The sequence below is a fragment of the Pelobates fuscus genome, chromosome 11, assembly GCF_036172605.1.
Source record: "Pelobates fuscus isolate aPelFus1 chromosome 11, aPelFus1.pri, whole genome shotgun sequence".
Lineage (NCBI taxonomy): Eukaryota > Metazoa > Chordata > Amphibia > Anura > Pelobatidae > Pelobates > Pelobates fuscus.
Genome location: NC_086327.1, coordinates 106,203,290 through 106,220,562, shown reverse-complemented (window position 1 = coordinate 106,220,562; position 17,273 = coordinate 106,203,290). Strand labels below are relative to the sequence as shown.

General features: G+C 40.4%; 1 protein-coding gene across 1 annotated transcript; it reads left to right on the top strand.

Moving 5' to 3' along the window:
- Positions 1-2,120: 2,120 nt before the first annotated feature.
- On the top strand, positions 2,121-16,829 carry ANKRD65 (ankyrin repeat domain 65). The gene is made up of 4 exons (XM_063435938.1): positions 2,121-2,361; positions 10,459-10,664; positions 13,332-13,881; positions 16,269-16,829. The coding sequence occupies exons 2-4, from the start codon at positions 10,468-10,470 to the stop codon at positions 16,515-16,517; spliced, it is 996 nt and encodes a 331-aa protein (XP_063292008.1). The 5' UTR covers positions 2,121-2,361; positions 10,459-10,467; the 3' UTR covers positions 16,518-16,829.
- The last annotated feature ends 444 nt before the right edge of the window (positions 16,830-17,273 follow it).

The window sequence follows — 17,273 nt, the reverse complement described above, 5'->3', positions numbered from 1 at the left end:
CGGTTAGTTGCCAATGTAAAATAATTTGCCATGGGTAGCATAAAGTGTGTGTAAACACCTGGCTCAACTAAACCTTCAATGTTCCAGTGGTGACATTTGGAAAATGTGGAAATAATTTGCCGTTTTTGGAGTGTTCTTTTATGCTCCCGTGTGTTGCACACAGCACAGATATTGCTTAGTACATGCATACAATGCGGTGTGTTGCACATGCTTCTATTCACATATGGTATAAGGGCAGTATGTCTATTAAGTCAATGCACTTTCATTTATTTGTCAGAAATTACTTTTTGTGAACGTATGCAACCTGGAGGAATTAAAAAAAAGGATGTTTTGTTGTTATTTTTTATTTATTTACATTTGACTTGAATTTTGAAAAGATATTTAATTTTCCCTTTCCCTGCAGAAAAAAAAAAGTTTTTTACTCATCACTACTTTTATGGAAATGTCTATTTATCAAAATATATACTCATATATACTCACCAATATCCACATATTTTGGCTACCCTCGTCGTGCATTGCACCCACTGAGCAAGTGAGCAGTGGATGAGGGGCCACAATGGTAACAGGCTGAGGACCCACTGGGGAGTTCAGAAACACTCCCAAAATTGCCTATATATTAACTATACTTATATAGTTTCTATACATATATATATATAAACATATATATGTATAGAAACTAAACATTCCATTGTCTAAGGTATAGAAGCCCATTTTGCTTCCTGCAAAGCCCTCTGATAATGCACTTTCTGAATGCAATGTTAAAGGACTACTATAGGCACCCAGACCACTTCATCTCAATGAAGTGGTCTGGGTGCCATGTCCCCCTAGTTTGAAAACATATGTTTACATTGCAGGGTTAATCCGGCCACTAGTGGCTGTCTCCCTGAGGACTATAGTGCTCCTTTAAGTGTTATATTGTGAGAGAGGGTGTTCCTGCAGTATCACAAGTTTCACACTGCACACTGGAAGTGAATTATCAGTGAGAGGCACTGACCGAACCATAGCTGGGCCTGTGACAATTATACCAATTTTTGGTTCCAATGTGACCCTAAGCCTGCCACACTGGTGAGGTAATGTCGGGATGTATGTATGTTATATGTACCTACAGCATAATTTATTAAAAATGCATTTCTAGCCCATTTTTGTACCATGCCACAGACTTTTGGAGAGGCTTAAAGGCCAGCCTCCTGCCCACAGGCTATAGGCCTGGTTCCAAGAGCACTTAAATGGGCTAGTGTCACTGAGGGGGGGATGGGGGCCTATAGTGGTTCTCTTTCGAACTTGAGGACCTCTGCAGATCACTTGGACTCCCTTTCACGCATCGAGCGCCTGACCGGGAGATACCCTGAAACACTCTGGAGCTGTTTCTCGGAGCTAGACTGTGCTCCAAGGTCCGGTTAATCTTTAAGCAGGTGTCACTTGCTCCCCAGACCTCCAAATAGAGAGCTATTTTGAGGGGAGGTCGTGGAAGAAAAAAGACATTGGAGTTGTGGGAAAAGCTGGGGAAAAGCTGTAGTAAAGCTTAAGTCTCTGCTTTATAGGAGAAAAGGACTCCTAAGCTATAATCACTGCAGCTTGGTCCTGTAGACCCCAATCAGGCTTCAGTGACTGAGTCTGAAGTGCTCCAGAGTCCCCTGGTAGTAGCAAGCAAGCTGACCTGGCTGATATACTCAGTTGGAGTACGGGAGCTCCATCACCCCCCTTGTATACAGTGAACCTTATTAAATATTTAGCGACATTGTTAATGTAAACCTACAGCATACGTTTTTTTTTAATATGATAAACGTCCATGATTACAGTGGGTGTAATGCCTTGTGACCTAGACCACAATTACCGATTTTGTCCTCCGCTGTGACATCTGCGGCTTACTTCCTTATCAGAGACACTAAGGAACCTAAAACAAGTGACCCAGGCACATTAGCATTTAGTACTGTGCACTGTTACTACAAAAAAAAAAAAAAAAAAGCTCTGTTTTATTTGTTATGTAGAGTATTGTATTCACCATTTATTGTATTCCCTCCCCCCGCAGCCCACACCTCCCCCAATCTGTAGGATCTATGAAGAGTTCACTTGCACCATTAGCTGATTACCCTTTAACAGAGGGAAGAGCTTAGCTTGGAAACATGTTCACACTTGCCAAAGTATCCTCTGAGTGAAGTTGCACAAGGACACTTTTATATTTAATGCTCTTCTCAATTTCACAGTAATCAACCTGTTTTGTTCTGCTTGGTTTCAACCTGGTGACTGATAACATGCCTTATTCTGCAACGCACACAGCTACAAGATGATCGTCAGGCTTCTTACGACCTGAGATTTTGGAATATGACATCCAGAGTGGATTCAGAAGAAATACATTAACAAGTAGGTGTTCCTCCTCCGGTACAGGTAAAACGCATGTTAGAAAGAAACAGGTCCTGCAGTGGTGGCATGGCATCGTACAATGTCACTTTTACATGACATTGGTGTTCTGGATAAATTCTAGCAATTTTCCGCAAGAAGTCTACTTACATCTTGCAAGCAAACACAGCAAAGAGTTAGAGTTACCAGATAAATTTAAACTTCATGTGAACTGTATTTCTCGCTGTGTTATTCATTTTCTTATACTGCGGTTTATCCACTAAACCTTGAATTGTAGTGAAGTAAAAGACGAATTTCAAAAGTTAAGAAAACAGTTGATTTGGAAAAAATCTTCAAATCCGCTATAGTCACAGCTTAGCAATGTTAGCGTAAATTTTGCAATTCTGTTTTTCACTTTAATATCATTATCTGTTTAGTGAATAAAACCCAAATGATTTGTTTTGTTTTTGTCAAGAAAGAAAACATTGAGGTTTCTTGTATTGTCTAGTATCTGCAGGAACTAAAGATCAGGGGGGATATGATAGAAACATTTAAATACATAAAGGGTATCAACACAGTAAAGGAGGAGACTATATTTAAAAGAAGAAAAACTACCACAACAAGAGGACATAGTCTTAAATTAGAGGGGCAAAGGTTTAAAAATAATATCAGGAAGTATTACTTTACTGAGAGGGTAGTGGATGCATGGAATAGCCTTCCAGCTGAAGTGGTAGAGGTTAACACAGTAAAGGAGTTTAAGCATGCGTGGGATAGGCATAAAGCTATCCTAACTATAAGATAAGGCTAGGGACTGATGAAAGTATTTAGAAAATTGGGCAGACTAGATGGGCCGAATGGTTCTTATCTGCCGTCACATTCTATGTTTCTATCATTATAATATGTAGTGTTACAGATATAAATCGCTGCTGTTGCAGTTTAATTTTGAATCAACAGGGCGAATATTTTCATGCATATTATCTGGTCGAAGAGCTGATACTTTACAGAAGGTTATCATGTGTTTGCTGAGCTGTGTAAAAGAATGCAGCTCAGCCGCTTGTTTTGTTCGTAACGTGAAATAGAAACTAATGTGCTAGCAGTAAAGAGGGAGTTGTAGGACATGCGGGAAACTGGGGTGAGCATACTGTCCAGGTAATGTTCCAATTTTACATTATTTTAGAGTTGTGTTTATGAGCCAAGGGTAAAGATACATATGGTGTTATGGCAATTCATTTAAAACCATTTTGAAAACTCTAGGCCAAACAAATTTTCAAATGCAATAATGTCATCCTTATGCTTGTAATTCAGTTTTTACTTCACTGTTTAGTGAATAAAGCATGACATCTCCTTAGTCAGTAAGGTTTAACGTTCCAGTGACTGGCATTAAAAGTTATTGCACAATATTTTTTTTCAGTAATAGATTTTCTTCACAAGCAGATTTTAAGGGGACACTGCAAGAACCATAACAACCGATGCACCTGGCCTAGATAAGGTGCAAGGAGCTCACCAGTTATTATATCACCTTCTATTTTGGCTTCTAAATGTGTGCTCTCTCGTGGCAGAGAGCACACATTTGGAAGCCAAAATAGAAGGTGATATATACAAATGTTGCACATATGGTAATGTTTTGAATTATTTTCCATGGTGTCCTGAGGAGCGATACGCAGGTGGAATAACCTGCGACAGCAAGTCCGGGTTCCCAAGTAGGAAATTGTATTATTTCGCTAAATACGAATAGTGCTCATAAGCAAAGCACTTTGAAACAAAATTAAGAAACTTATCATATACAATAATAAAGAATTGAGCCTGTGGAATTTCACCTAACACATGTACCACCTCGTATACAGTGGGTATGTTAATGTATGTTTGTGTTTGTATTTAGAGTCTGAATGCTCAGGTGTATTGGGCAGGCAGTCCTGACTGTGTGTTTGAATGCAGGAGTGCTATTGTCATTTATAAACAATAGTGGCAAACTGACATCCTTAGGAATTATTTAGAACAGTGCTGAAATACCCTGCATGTGGATTGAAAGAGTTAAAATGTATTTAGTGGTCTTTCACTAAGCTAAAGCCCCAACATGGATGAATCTTTAGATTTTTCTACAAAACGAGCTACAGACTGGCAGTCTGGCAAAACAAATGTTAAGACCAGATAATAAGGTAATCGGTGCATAGGAGCAGAGAATGCATTAAAGTTTATGGTCCTTTTAAATACTACAAGCGATGCAGAACTAGTTCAATAGCTTTAAACCAGCTGTGACCTTATAAAAACAATGACCCAATTCACAAGAATTCTAATGTTACAGTGCCTTTTTTATGTTACAGTAAGACATTTGTGTATGCAATCTGTGTGCCATCATACTTTTGTAAGGTAATCCTCATTCTGGACCAATAAAGGCAGAACACCCCAATGGTCTATAACCCCATGAAAGACACAAAGTCCAATATGTTGTTTTATAAATCTTTGAGTTTTGCAATCATATCCAGAAACAAAACATAACAGGATAAGTTCAGTCAACTTCAATACAAGTTTTCAAGATCAATACAGTTTTAACATGGCACTCCAGTTACCACGGCAACAATCATGGATCTTAAAGAGCATTGTGCAAATATATTTATTTTTTTCTGTGTATTCCACACCCTATCTCTCACTTTCAAGTAGAAAGATCATAAACATAGTCCGGTCATCTGTATATTTTCCTATACAGTGTAGCATTTTCACATTGGAGTGAATGGGGCTGTTTGCTCGTTCGTAATACAGTAAGGTGAATGGTCTCATCTGCTTAAAATAAAATTAATGGGAGACACGACTGTAAGTAAAAAAGATGCATCTTGTGTGTTTCAATCACTTATGTGCATTAATGATGTGCAGTAGGTCACTGCATTGCGCCTTAATAAGCCAGAAGTAATTAAAGTCTGGGTAGAATATCTGACCTCATACAAGCAGACATGCTCACCAGTCATCAAGTGAAAATAATGGAAAAGTTGGTTGAGAGGTACTTGCAAGTTCCTGGTTTCAGATGATGTTTCAGATGATGTCACTAGATAGAGCCAAAGGTTTCGCTGAAATAGAATTAAGTTCATCTGTTTTTTTTTTTGTTTTTTTTTGTTTTTTTTGCTATATTTCAGGATTCTATTAACTAATAATTTACATTTAGATTTAGATTCTATTATTGAATAATTTAAATAATGCATACAAAAAAAACCATAGGTAAATCCTTCCTGAAGTTAGTCTGTACTGTCAAAGATACTAAGTAACCCCAACTCGCATGATCTACTAGTCACATACAAAACATTATAGGATAGATATTGGATAGCAGCATATTACCATCCCTTAGAATGTTTAGAATAATTCTTCAAGTCAGCTTTGTTTACAGATTGGCTAATTGGGCCTATGATTGGAAACTCATTTTGAATTCAGACAATTCACATTTTAGTAAATAATCTGTCAGTGTGTTTATACATCCTATTAAACCTTGTACAGTCAACAAGAAGTAATAACCTCCACCTATGACGTTACGCAGCTGATGAATTGTGTTTTAAAAATCACTGCAGAAATATATAACGGAATTAAGAGACACGGACGGGAGAGCTCCTTGCACCGTGACCGATGCAGGAAGCATTGATATCTAGGATGGAAATAGCTCTATGGAAAAAACATTGCTTGAGCACAATTATTACAGTAATGTTATTAATGAATTCTTTATTTTTTATACATTAAGGAAAATGCCATAAACTAAGAACTGAATGCCAGTTGCACAAGTTATTATGTTGGCCATAGCATAAAATACCCCGCCAACTCTTATCCCAGCATGTGCTTATCAGAGCGCAGTTAAATGTTTTAAAGTTCAGAGAACTCTTTTTTTTATCATTGAATAGACTTGTCTGTACGTATTGTTACAGTGGAATGCGCAAGCAGGACTGTAAGCTCAGCCATTAGAAAAATGTCTACTGTTAGTTTAATCCTTTGAGTGCCGGGTTATAATATAACTTTTACTGTCACATGTCAGTGTCTACCTTACTCTGGCGCTCAAAGGGTGAACACGTAGGAACAGTAAAATGTTGGGCTGGAGATGTATGTTTTAGAATGTAATCTTATACCATTACAGGATAACGAAAGGCTTTTGTCTCTGATATAATGGGGAACTTGAGACGAAATGTCTAATAATGACCAGAGTTGTGCAAACAGATAATTAATAAGGTTGATTCACTGCAGCTTTTAGTGCACCTTACTGGCAAATATGTACATTTTAACTCCACGACAGATCTTTATCAAGGTCTCCTGGTTACTGAGATAGTCACACAAGTGACAGAAAAATTACCTTTCCCCCTCACCCCATTTACACATAATCCAATCTTGTCTCCTGACTTATTAAGCACTACACACCTAATCATATGATGTTTCTAAATTTCCAGAGGGGAGAATGTGCACCTATGCTTCCTTCTCCCATACTACACTAATGCAACAATATTACTGCAGTTCAGTTATCACCTAAATATTATTATTGTCAGTATTTATATATAGCGCCAAAATATTCCATTGTGCTTTAAAATCATAGGGGGTATTTTAAAGTAAAGAAGGCCCTGCTCAAAAGAGCTTACAATCTATGAGAATTTGAGGTAGGCGGATATGTATCATTAGATGTCTTCTCAAGGACACTTCCGGCTAAGATGTACTGACCGGTATTCAAACCTGAGTTTCCCAGTACTACCTTATTCTAATCCAGGGGTAGGCACACTTCGACACTCCAGATGTGCAATACATTTCCACTGATGCTTTGCCAATAGTATGTCTGTAAGTGCATTATGGGGGATGTAGTCCGCAACATCTGGATTGCCATATCTTGCCTACACCTGCTCTACTCTAATGTTCAACCACCACATACCATCAACTGATAAACTGAAACATTTACCGAAGTGCCCACTGACAGCGACATATTCTTGATTTTCTAAAATCAATCATTTTTTTTATGTCACTTGGTTGCTTATTAAAAGACCACTATAGAACATACTCGTTTTCCTGGCACTATAGTGCCCTGAGGGTGCCCCGACTCTCAGGGACCCCCTCCCGCCGGGCTCTGGGGGGAGGAAGGGGTTAAACTTACCTCTTTCTCCAGCGCCGGGCGGGGAGCTCTTCTCATCCTCTCCTCTCCTCCCTCTTCTTCCGTCACCGGCTGAATGCGCATGCGCGGCAAGAGCCGCGCGCGCATTCAGCCAGTCCATAGGAAAGCATTCACAATGCTTTCCTATGGACGCTGGTGTCTTCTCACTGTGAAAATCACAGTGAGAAGCGCGGAAGCGCCTCTAGCGGCTGTCAATGAGACAGCCACTAGAGGCTGGATTAACCCATATGTAAACATAGCAGTTTCTCTGAAACTGCTATGTTGATAGAAAAAAGGGTTAAACCTAGCTGGACCTGGCACCCAGAGCACTTCATTAAGCTGAAGTGGTCTGGGTGCCTATAGTGGTCCTTTAAAGCAACTGCCTGGTATCATTAACATTGCACTGAGTGCAGCAATCTGAGATCATGTCCATTGCTAGGCTGCCCGACTCCCTGGTCCTCAGTAGAGATTTACACAATACTGGACAGCCGGTGGTTAATGCCCTGTCGGTACCTATGTAAAGCGGTTAGCTAACTTGGGACTCTTTCTGGCCACAATAGTGATGGAAAACTTGTTTCAAGGGGACTAACACCTGGACTGTGGCATGCCGGAGGGGGATCCATGGCAAAACTCCCATGGAAAATTACACAGTTGATGCAGAGTCTGGTTTTAATCCATAAAGGGCATAAATCACCCAACATTCCTAAATCACAATGGATATGGATTGACACCTGACATATGACATATTGACACTTTGACATATGGATTGACACCTGTCCTCAGAGACCCTGATACACACTGACACAGAGCAGAAAAGGGACTGTTCCCCCTACATAGGGTCACTTGGCAGATATGGATTGACACCTATCCTAAGGATCCCTGATACACACTGACACAGAGCAGAATAGGGACTGTTCCCCCTACATAGGGTCACTTGGCAGATATGGATTGACACCTATCCTAAGGATCCGTGATACACACCTGCGCGGTGGGTGGGGGCCGTAAAAATAATGAGGGGGGGGCTACTGTCCTCCTCCCTGCCCCCCACCCCTGCGCGGTGGGTGGGGGCCATGAAAATAATGAGGGGGGGACCTACTGTCTGCTCTGTGTCAGTGTGTATCAGGGATCCTTAGGATAGGTGTCAATCCATATCTGCCAAGTGACCCTATGTAGGAGGAACAGTCCCTATTCTGCTCTGTGTCAGTGTCTGGGGGGAGTATCTGCAGTAACACAGGGTGTCTGGAGGGAGTATCTGCAGTAACACAGGGTGTCTGGAGGGAGTATCTGCAGTAACACAGGGTGTCTGGAGGGAGTATCTGCAGTAACACAGAGTGTCTAGGGGGAGTAACTGCAGTAACACAGAGTGTCTGGGGGGAGTATCTGCAGTAACACAGAGTGTCTGGGGGGAGTATCTGCAGTAACACAGAGTGTCTGGGGGGAGTATTTGCAGTAATACAGAGTGTCTGGGGGGAGTATCTGCTTGTAACATTTATATGCACTGAAAAAAAAAATTAATAAATTGAAAAAAAAAAAAAGAATGCAGCTTCAGAATGAATCTTAAATGGATGCTGTCCAGGAGGTGGGAGGGTCTGGAAGGGAGGGTCTGCTGCTGATTGGCTGGAATGTGTCTGCTGAATGTGAGGCACAGGGTCAAAGTTTACTCAATGATGACGAATAGGGGGCGGACCGAACATCGCATATGTTCGCCCGCCGCCGCGAACACGCTATGTTCGCCGGGAACTATTCGCCGGCGAACCGTCCGGGACATCACTACTCATGATACACGATCTCTTGGTCAAATACCAAAATCCTGACAAAAATATCACAGGAGACTATTAGAATTAAATGATTTGAGGACAATTTGAATCAAGCTTCACACAGAATTCACTGTGCCCAAACACAATGGAGATTTAGTTTGCAACAGATTGGTTGTCTGTGGTTGCCAAATGCTTTGCAGTCCCCCCATAGTAAGCAGTCAAGATGTTTTAGAATTGTTTAATAACATATCTAGGGTCTGCTCTGCAGTGTTGCCTCGTCCCCTGGAGCTAAAAGCTCCAATAAGTGCCAGCTCACTGGCTGAAAGCATCATCTGAGTGCTCTAAGCCAAGTAGCACAACCCTGCACCACAGAGCTAAGGGCAGCGGTGGACATTCCTTCAGCAGGGAAGTCGTTGGTTGCCCAGTGGATCACATTTTCAACTGTTCTCACATGTCTTGAAAACTCACTCTGGGAAGGCACCGGTGGACATCCAGACCATAACTACTACAGCAGGCCATAGTAGTTACTGTACATGATGTGTACACATTTACTCTGTGCTAAGCTCAGGGATAACCGTTTATACAAGAGTGCTTCAATATTGGTATTCTGATTGGGAACCTTTTTTGGGGTGGGATGCGAACATGCCCAACTCTTTCTATCCTAATTACATTCCTCTCAATCCTGGGACCTATGTGAGTGGTTCTATCCTGACAACAATATCGTCATCAAGTCAAAGATCATCACTGGTCTTGAAAGGTTTTTTTAAAAGCAAAATCGAAATATTATTTTGGTAATTAAAGATTTGTTCTTTACTATTAGAATACTATAGAACAGGCATAGGCAACCTTCGGCACTGCACCTCCCATGATGCTTTGCCAGCATTATGTGTGTAAGAGCATTATGGGAGATGTAGTCCACAACATCTGGAGTGCCAAAGGTTGCCTGTCCCTGCTATATAACCTGCCTGACATGATAATTAACTACGAAGACCTTTGAGTTATGTTGTGTTATCCAGAGCAATCATCTCAATTGTTAAATGTGTGCTACCCTAATAATTACTGAAAACAATACAATACAACTGTTACAGAGTTTTCAAACAAAGCTTCGAGCAATAACATTGAATGGATGCAGTTTCTCCAGTGTAAAAGGCATATGATATACTAGCCTGGAGCATTAACGAGGTGTGCAGTACTTATGTTGGTTTACATGTGAGAATGTGCGTGTACATCAGATATCACAATGATAATGTGCCTTTGTGTTTTCAGGTGTGAGGTATGCAACAGAGAGTCGGCGGAATGTGTCCCCAAACTGATCTGGCAAGACGGTGCCTTGAGCTGTTTGAGGAGTTCAGTCTGCCGGAGAACTCGTGTGTCGGAGATAGGGAATGGAGAAAACTTCACTTGGCAGCCTGGAATGGCAACACGCGGCTTGTAAAGCAACTGCTTCAGCAAGGAGAGACAGTGGATGACAGGTATTTTAAAAAAAGATATTAAAGGCACACTACAAACAACTAAAGCACTTTAGCTTGCTGAAGTGCTTTAATTCCAAAGAGTGCGTCTACTTTATTTATTTTTTGTTTTTCTGTAACTAAACTCAAGGGGCAGCAATTGCTCAGAGCTCATGCTTTGCAAAGACTTCTCATTGAGCTGCATTGGGAAGTCTGTGATTGGACAACAACAGAAAGTATGGGCTGGGGAAGAAGGGGACGGCTTGCAAAGTTTTAGACAAGTGAACTGCAGCTTTTGCAAGCTATGTTTAGATATACCCCCACAATGCATAATTAAATAATAATTAACATGTCCATTTAATAGACTGTTTTAATGGGATAATACCAAGACAAGTTACATTTTTCATGACAATTTTCTGTCCAAAAGTCTACATTTGCAGCAGAAAATTAAAGGCAATATGGTTCTTTTAAAGGAGCACTCTAAGCACCATAACATTCGGGCATGAAAAATGTAATGAGTGCCAGTTTTCACCGGAGTCAGCTGATGTCCTTACCTTCTATGCTTGAATTAAAGCATTCTTTAAAAAAAAAAAAAATACAATATATTATAAATGATGGAGGACCATTTTGCTATTATTCTGTGGTACTCAGAGGCGTGCAATAAATGTTCTAAGATCCTAGAAAAGAGAAATAACACAATAGAAAAGATTGACACAGGGATCTGAAACCCAAAGAGGGACTACTGCTCAACCTTGCAAGGATGTGAACCATCTAAAAAAAAACTAAACCTTTATGTTACACAGATATATCTTCAGTAGGTGTATCGGCTCTCTGAGCAACTACACCAACGTGGGGTGCCGGCGTCATTAGTGATGGCGAGATTGGACATCTCCTTAGCAAACAATGTGGTGGGGTGTTTTCGCACTGCAACATGGCACTTACAGCCATATGTACTGTATTTTTAGTAGAGAAGTGAATGAAGTATTACATTTTGAGCTGGGAATTGGGGTCCCTTGACCTACTTGTTTATTTTCTCAAGTAACCTCACATCATCGTGGATAGAGTGAATAAATGGGTGTCTGTCTTCAAAAATTCTTACTATATTATTTATCACCAACTGGATTGGGGATTGGAGGGAGCATATGGCTAGTTATTATTTGTTTTCCACCAAGCGGCTGGAGCAGCTATGGACCCACCAACAAAATATTATTAATCCATACATTGCCAGATACGTTGTAAGCTAATGTGAAAAATATTTGCCTTGCTTTACCTCCGCACATTAAGTCCTCGGTTAGCTACGGTACTTGAGTGCCCGATTGTATTCTTGTATGCTTCACTCCATATATATCGTCTAAAGGAAGAGTAGAAACTTTATCCTGGTTTACTGTAGACTATTCGGTGACCTTATGGGTCCCCATTTTTTTATTTATTTTTTTATTTTTATTTTTTAATATTCTTCAAGTTCAAATTGTGATGAATGGGGACTCTAGTCCTGTGATTATTTTCCCGGAGTCTGCAAAAAAGTATGAGAGCATATCATTGAATGTACACAATCCAAAATCTGTAAAGATTTAAAATCAAATAGTCACAAATTAAGGGTAGAATACCACATTTGAATGTAAAAAAGCATATTGAAACCCCCTCAACATGTTTGTTTTGTTTTTTTAAGGGGAAACATTCATCTATGGTTAATTGTTCATATGTAAATCTGATATGATTGATCTGATTGCTAATGTATACCGTAATATTTAAGCTTTTCTCTGCCTAACTACAGAGACTTCTAGCCGTCACTAATCCCCTGTCACAGTAGAAAAACTACTAATCTCTCACTAGTATTGATGTTCTTTCAAGGTGCTAAGTCCTTGAACACCTTTTAGTTTATTTACCGAAGTCTCCTGGCTGCAAAGTGTGGACAAGTTAATACAAAAGAATAAAAGTACATTTAGCAAGGGACAATTCCAAAGAGTACAACAAAATGTATTTCCTTTTCATCTGGTAGTATGCCATAAAATTGATGTGTGACATACAACTCGCAGAACCATTGAGGTTTCGAGTTCAAAAAGAAGTTGATAGTAAAGGGACACTGTAAACTCTGCATGAGGACATCTAGCGTCAGATTTTTCCCCATAGGAGAGCATTGCTTCAGGTCTAATGCGTGTGTGGCATTTGCCATGCATGCGTACTAGCGCCTGCTCGTCGCAGGCTGTCTGAGGGGGCGGAGCCAGGACCAAGCGCTGAGGTACATCGGGGTTGGGAAAAGGTGAGTAAATAAAGGGGGTTTAACCCTTTGTTCTACCAGGAGGGGGAATAGGGGGGAGGCAGGGGCAGCGATAGTGCCAGGAATACAGCTTTGTATTCCTGGCACTATAGTATCCCTTTAAGGCTAACAAAGGCTAAACTCATTGGGGTACTTTTCAATATTTGGCCCAGATGAGCTCAATGCAGAGATGCTGGTAATTCTGGTTTGACGAACCTCTCTGTGAAAATTATGATGAGCTAGAACATATCCATGTAAACAGAAGTATTTATGACCTGATGTGTATATCATACTCTGTGTACCAAACAGCAAATTGCTTGAAAATTAGGCAAAAATGTAATTATTTCTTCCAGATAAAAAAAATCTAAAACTTTTAAAAGTAGCAATGTAGAATCTTTCACTAGTACAATGACATTTTCTATTTGTTTTGTTAGAGACGAACTTGGTTGGACACCTTTGCACTGCTCAGCAACTAATGGACATTTGGCCACTGCAAAGCTGTTGATTCAGAGAGGAGCATTAATCAGTGCTCAAGATGACTCTGGGTGCACTCCTCTTCATCATGCCGCTTGGAATGGTCACACACATCTGACGGAGATGCTTCTGCAACGTGGCACCAACGCCGGTGCAAAAAACAAAGCAGGCCTGACGCCTCTCCATCTGGCAGCAGCAAATGGACACACTCTCATTACTCAACTACTGCTAAAGCAAGACAAAAACCCCTGTGTAGGAGATAACAACAAATGGAGTCCTCTCCATTGGGCGACCGTGAGTAACCACCTCCATATCATGGAACTGCTACAAGAACATGGAGTCTCTTTGGAGTTGGAGGCTTCTGGAAATGTCACTCCGTTGCATATTGCTGCCGAAACTGGGAAGCTAGAGGCTTTGAATTATCTAATGGAAAATGGGGCTGACGTGAATGTCACAGACCAGTTGGGTCAGACAGCATTATCGATGGCGGCCAGCAATGGAAGCTTAGAGGTACGTAATACATAATAAAAAAGGAACCAAGACGAGTGACTATCCTTTTCTGCAACTAGGGCAACTACATGCACTCAAACAAGGATCATTAAGTACATAATTATAGTACACGGGGTAGAGTAGGCAGATGATTAATTTAAGTACAACTCAAGGCTTTGATCTTCAGTAGAAAAACATAAATCAGAAACAAACTGGTGAAAGCCAGTACAGAAGAAAAAAAAATACTAAGCAATCTTTACAACAGAGAATGAAAGACCAAGGCAATTAGCTCTATATTCTCACTTCTATAGGTCAAACGCAGCTCACATAATAAGAGAACACAAACCTGAGCAAAAGGTCACAACTTTAGCCTCTGTGGATGTTTTTGTCAGTGTTAAATGACCATAAGTAAGGGTCTTGGTTACCTTTGTTACCTCTATTATATGCAGGTGAAGAATGGCGATTGTTGACCTGGGGCAATTACAATGTAGATCACAATCTAGACTGTAATTGAAATCCAGGGGCTCTGGCAGCTATGCACTGATAGAATGGTTGTCCATGATTCTATTTTATAAGATACAAAATATATCATATATTTACTATATTTTGCCATTTTGTTTAGCGCTAGATTGCTTCTAAAAAAGTTCTACTGGCCCAGATTCATTATTAGGCAGTGTAGGTATCTGCCTACGGGTGACTGTCCACTAGGGGATGCCTGTTTACAGCACTGAATAAAGTACCTTTTTGAGCAGCGCAGTCCCAGCTCCTTCAGTGTCTTTGTGTGAGGCTGCACAAGAAGTGGAAGGAATCATTTCACATCTGCCCCCTAATAATCTCTCATGCAGGAAATGTATTTAGGAGGAGGGAAGTTCCTAATGATGCCAACGGTATAACCGCTCTTTCAGTTATAATATCATCAATGTGACTGTTCAGACATGGGAGGATGAGTACTTTGCAAATAACCCTTCAAACTCCAGCATTAACAGCCTAACCCTTAAAGCCGCACTGTCCCCCACTGGGGATCCGGTGGCTGGTGGACAGGGAAAGGTGAGTTCTACTTACCTGAACCTGTCCCTCGCAGGTGCCGCCATCTTTCTCCAGCAGGTCTTCTTTCTGACATCACTGCTGTACCCACGAGCATTGAGGTTTATGGAGGATTGACAGAGCCAATTCTCTGCAGCCATCGCTCTCCATCCTAGTGTCTAAGTAAGTCAGGCGTAGGAAAAATACATAAGACAAAGAGGTCCATACTTTGTCTTGTGTTTTTAGTTAGAAATAAACGAAAAAATGAAAAAAAGAACGACAGAGTAGGAAAGAGAAGAGAAGAGGAAGCAATTTGGGAAAGGTAAGTATAGCGTGACAGTGCCGCTTAAAATAAATCCTTTGCCTTAATCCTATGTTTAACTCCTCTTAAAAACTTAACATCTCATGTGTCCCAATACTAAATTTAACCAAACTCTATCCCTATACATAATATTCCTAATGCACCCCATTCATGTGCAATCTGAATGACTACTCCAACACACTTCCATGTTCATCTCCAACCACCACCACCACTATATCATAATATTGTAAAGCGCTACGGAATCTGTTGGCGCTATATAAATTGCAATAATAATAATAATAATAATAATATTGCTTATTTCTAACCCACTAAGGATGACCACGGATTAAGTGTGCATGCCTTTTATACTGTCCAGTTCTGGTTGCTATGGTGAGGACTTTTTTCCAAATCCTCAAAACAAAATGGTCCAGGTTTTGTCAGTATTCCCATAGAAATAGAATTGGAGAATGCCTAAACCCAGGACTGTAGTTGCTCTTTTAGGAATGAGTTGAGAACCACTGGCTTAGACTCTAGCTACCACCTGACTCCCTCACTGCTCTTTTTTGACCAATAATTCTGTTCAAATCCTAAACCATAGTTTTTTCCTCACCTCACCTCTACCATATAATCCTAGAGTTAATGCAAGTGAAATTCACAATGTGAAGTCATTTGTGGTATCATGGGAATGTGATGACGCGTATTCCTACATTATCACACAAGGCACCAGCACACCTCTTAATAATATGTTTTATTTGGGGCTTGGGGGAGATTTACATAACAAAGTGTCATGTTTTTAGTATGTCTTTGTGTTATTATAAGGCATAGCTATACGACACTAATAAAGAATTAATACTATTGCTATTTGAGCAGGAAATTGGATCTCAAACCTATTTAGCCCCTATCAGGCCCCTTTTGGCCTACAATTGTATATTCACTCTCATTTGCCTCTAGTTCATACATTAGTGAATAACCGTACAAGATTGTCAAAAGTCCTTAACTATTTAATAAAGAGATATGGTCTCTGTAATTGCTAAATCTAGCCATTTCTGTTTGATTTCCAATTTACTCTATTTTCTCCTTCTAGGTCATCCAAGTTCTATTGGGAAAAAAAGCCCAAATTGATGTGGCAGATAAACATGGACGTACAGCGTTACACAAAGCTGCAGGTGGAGGTCACCTTGGCGTTGTACAGCTGCTTGTCCAGAATGGAGCTTCTCTAAAACAAATGGATAGCTTGGGTCTGACTCCAATGCAAAGAGCGGCAATGTTGGGACACAATGCCATATCCCAATATTTACAGGACATGGAACCAATTGTAGAAAATGGAAATTGAAACAAGCAAAAACAACTTTTTTTTTAACTAATGTAGACTGATCACCTTCCTTACGTGACATGTCAGGATATGGCATCTGTGTAAGGTGACCTGGGTATAAATTATAGTGCCAGAAATTAAAAGCTACCTATATGTTGTGGCGGGAAAAAAAATTGTTGTTTTTATGACACTGAGTCAATGTGACATCAACATGTAGCACTTGATCTGTTTGAGCTATTGCAATAAATAGTTAAAGGAACACTATAGTGTCAGGAACTCAAGCAGGTATTCCTGACACTATAGTTCTAGATGCACCATTTAGGCCAACCTCCCCCCTCCTCACTCTTGAATCAGCTAAAAAAGTGTAAAAGTCACTTTTTGTTTCTTGCCGTGGCTGGCCCCACTCTGCCTTCTTGGCTGAGATCATAAAATTTTACAATTTCAGTCAATCCAATGTTTTCCCATACTAAAGCATTAGGAGGCTATTGCGCCGCATGAGCAGCAAAACCCCTGCACCAATCAGCATCTCCTCATGCATTGAATCAATGCATCTCTATGGGGACCGTTCAGACTTCCATGCAGAGCGTTGGAGACGATGAATGTCAGTCTGAGTGACTGCCACTAGAGGTGTTACTAGGGCTAGGCAGTAATATAAACACTGCTTTTTTCTCTGAAAAGGCAGTGTTTACATTAAAATGCCTGAAGAGATGGACTATACACACCAGAACAACTACATTAAGCTTCTAGTGTCCCTTTAATTTACACACATTTGACAGA

Bases quoted from the DNA above. Each gene is read 5' to 3' on its own strand.
- ANKRD65 (XM_063435938.1), top strand. From the start codon at position 10,468: ATGCAACAGAGAGTCGGCGGAATGTGTCCCCAAACTGATCTGGCAAGA. The intron at 10,665-13,331 runs GTATTTTAAAAA...TTGTTTTGTTAG, and splicing joins GGAGAGACAGTGGATGACAG to AGACGAACTTGGTTGGACAC. The intron at 13,882-16,268 runs GTACGTAATACA...TTCTCCTTCTAG, and splicing joins CCAGCAATGGAAGCTTAGAG to GTCATCCAAGTTCTATTGGG.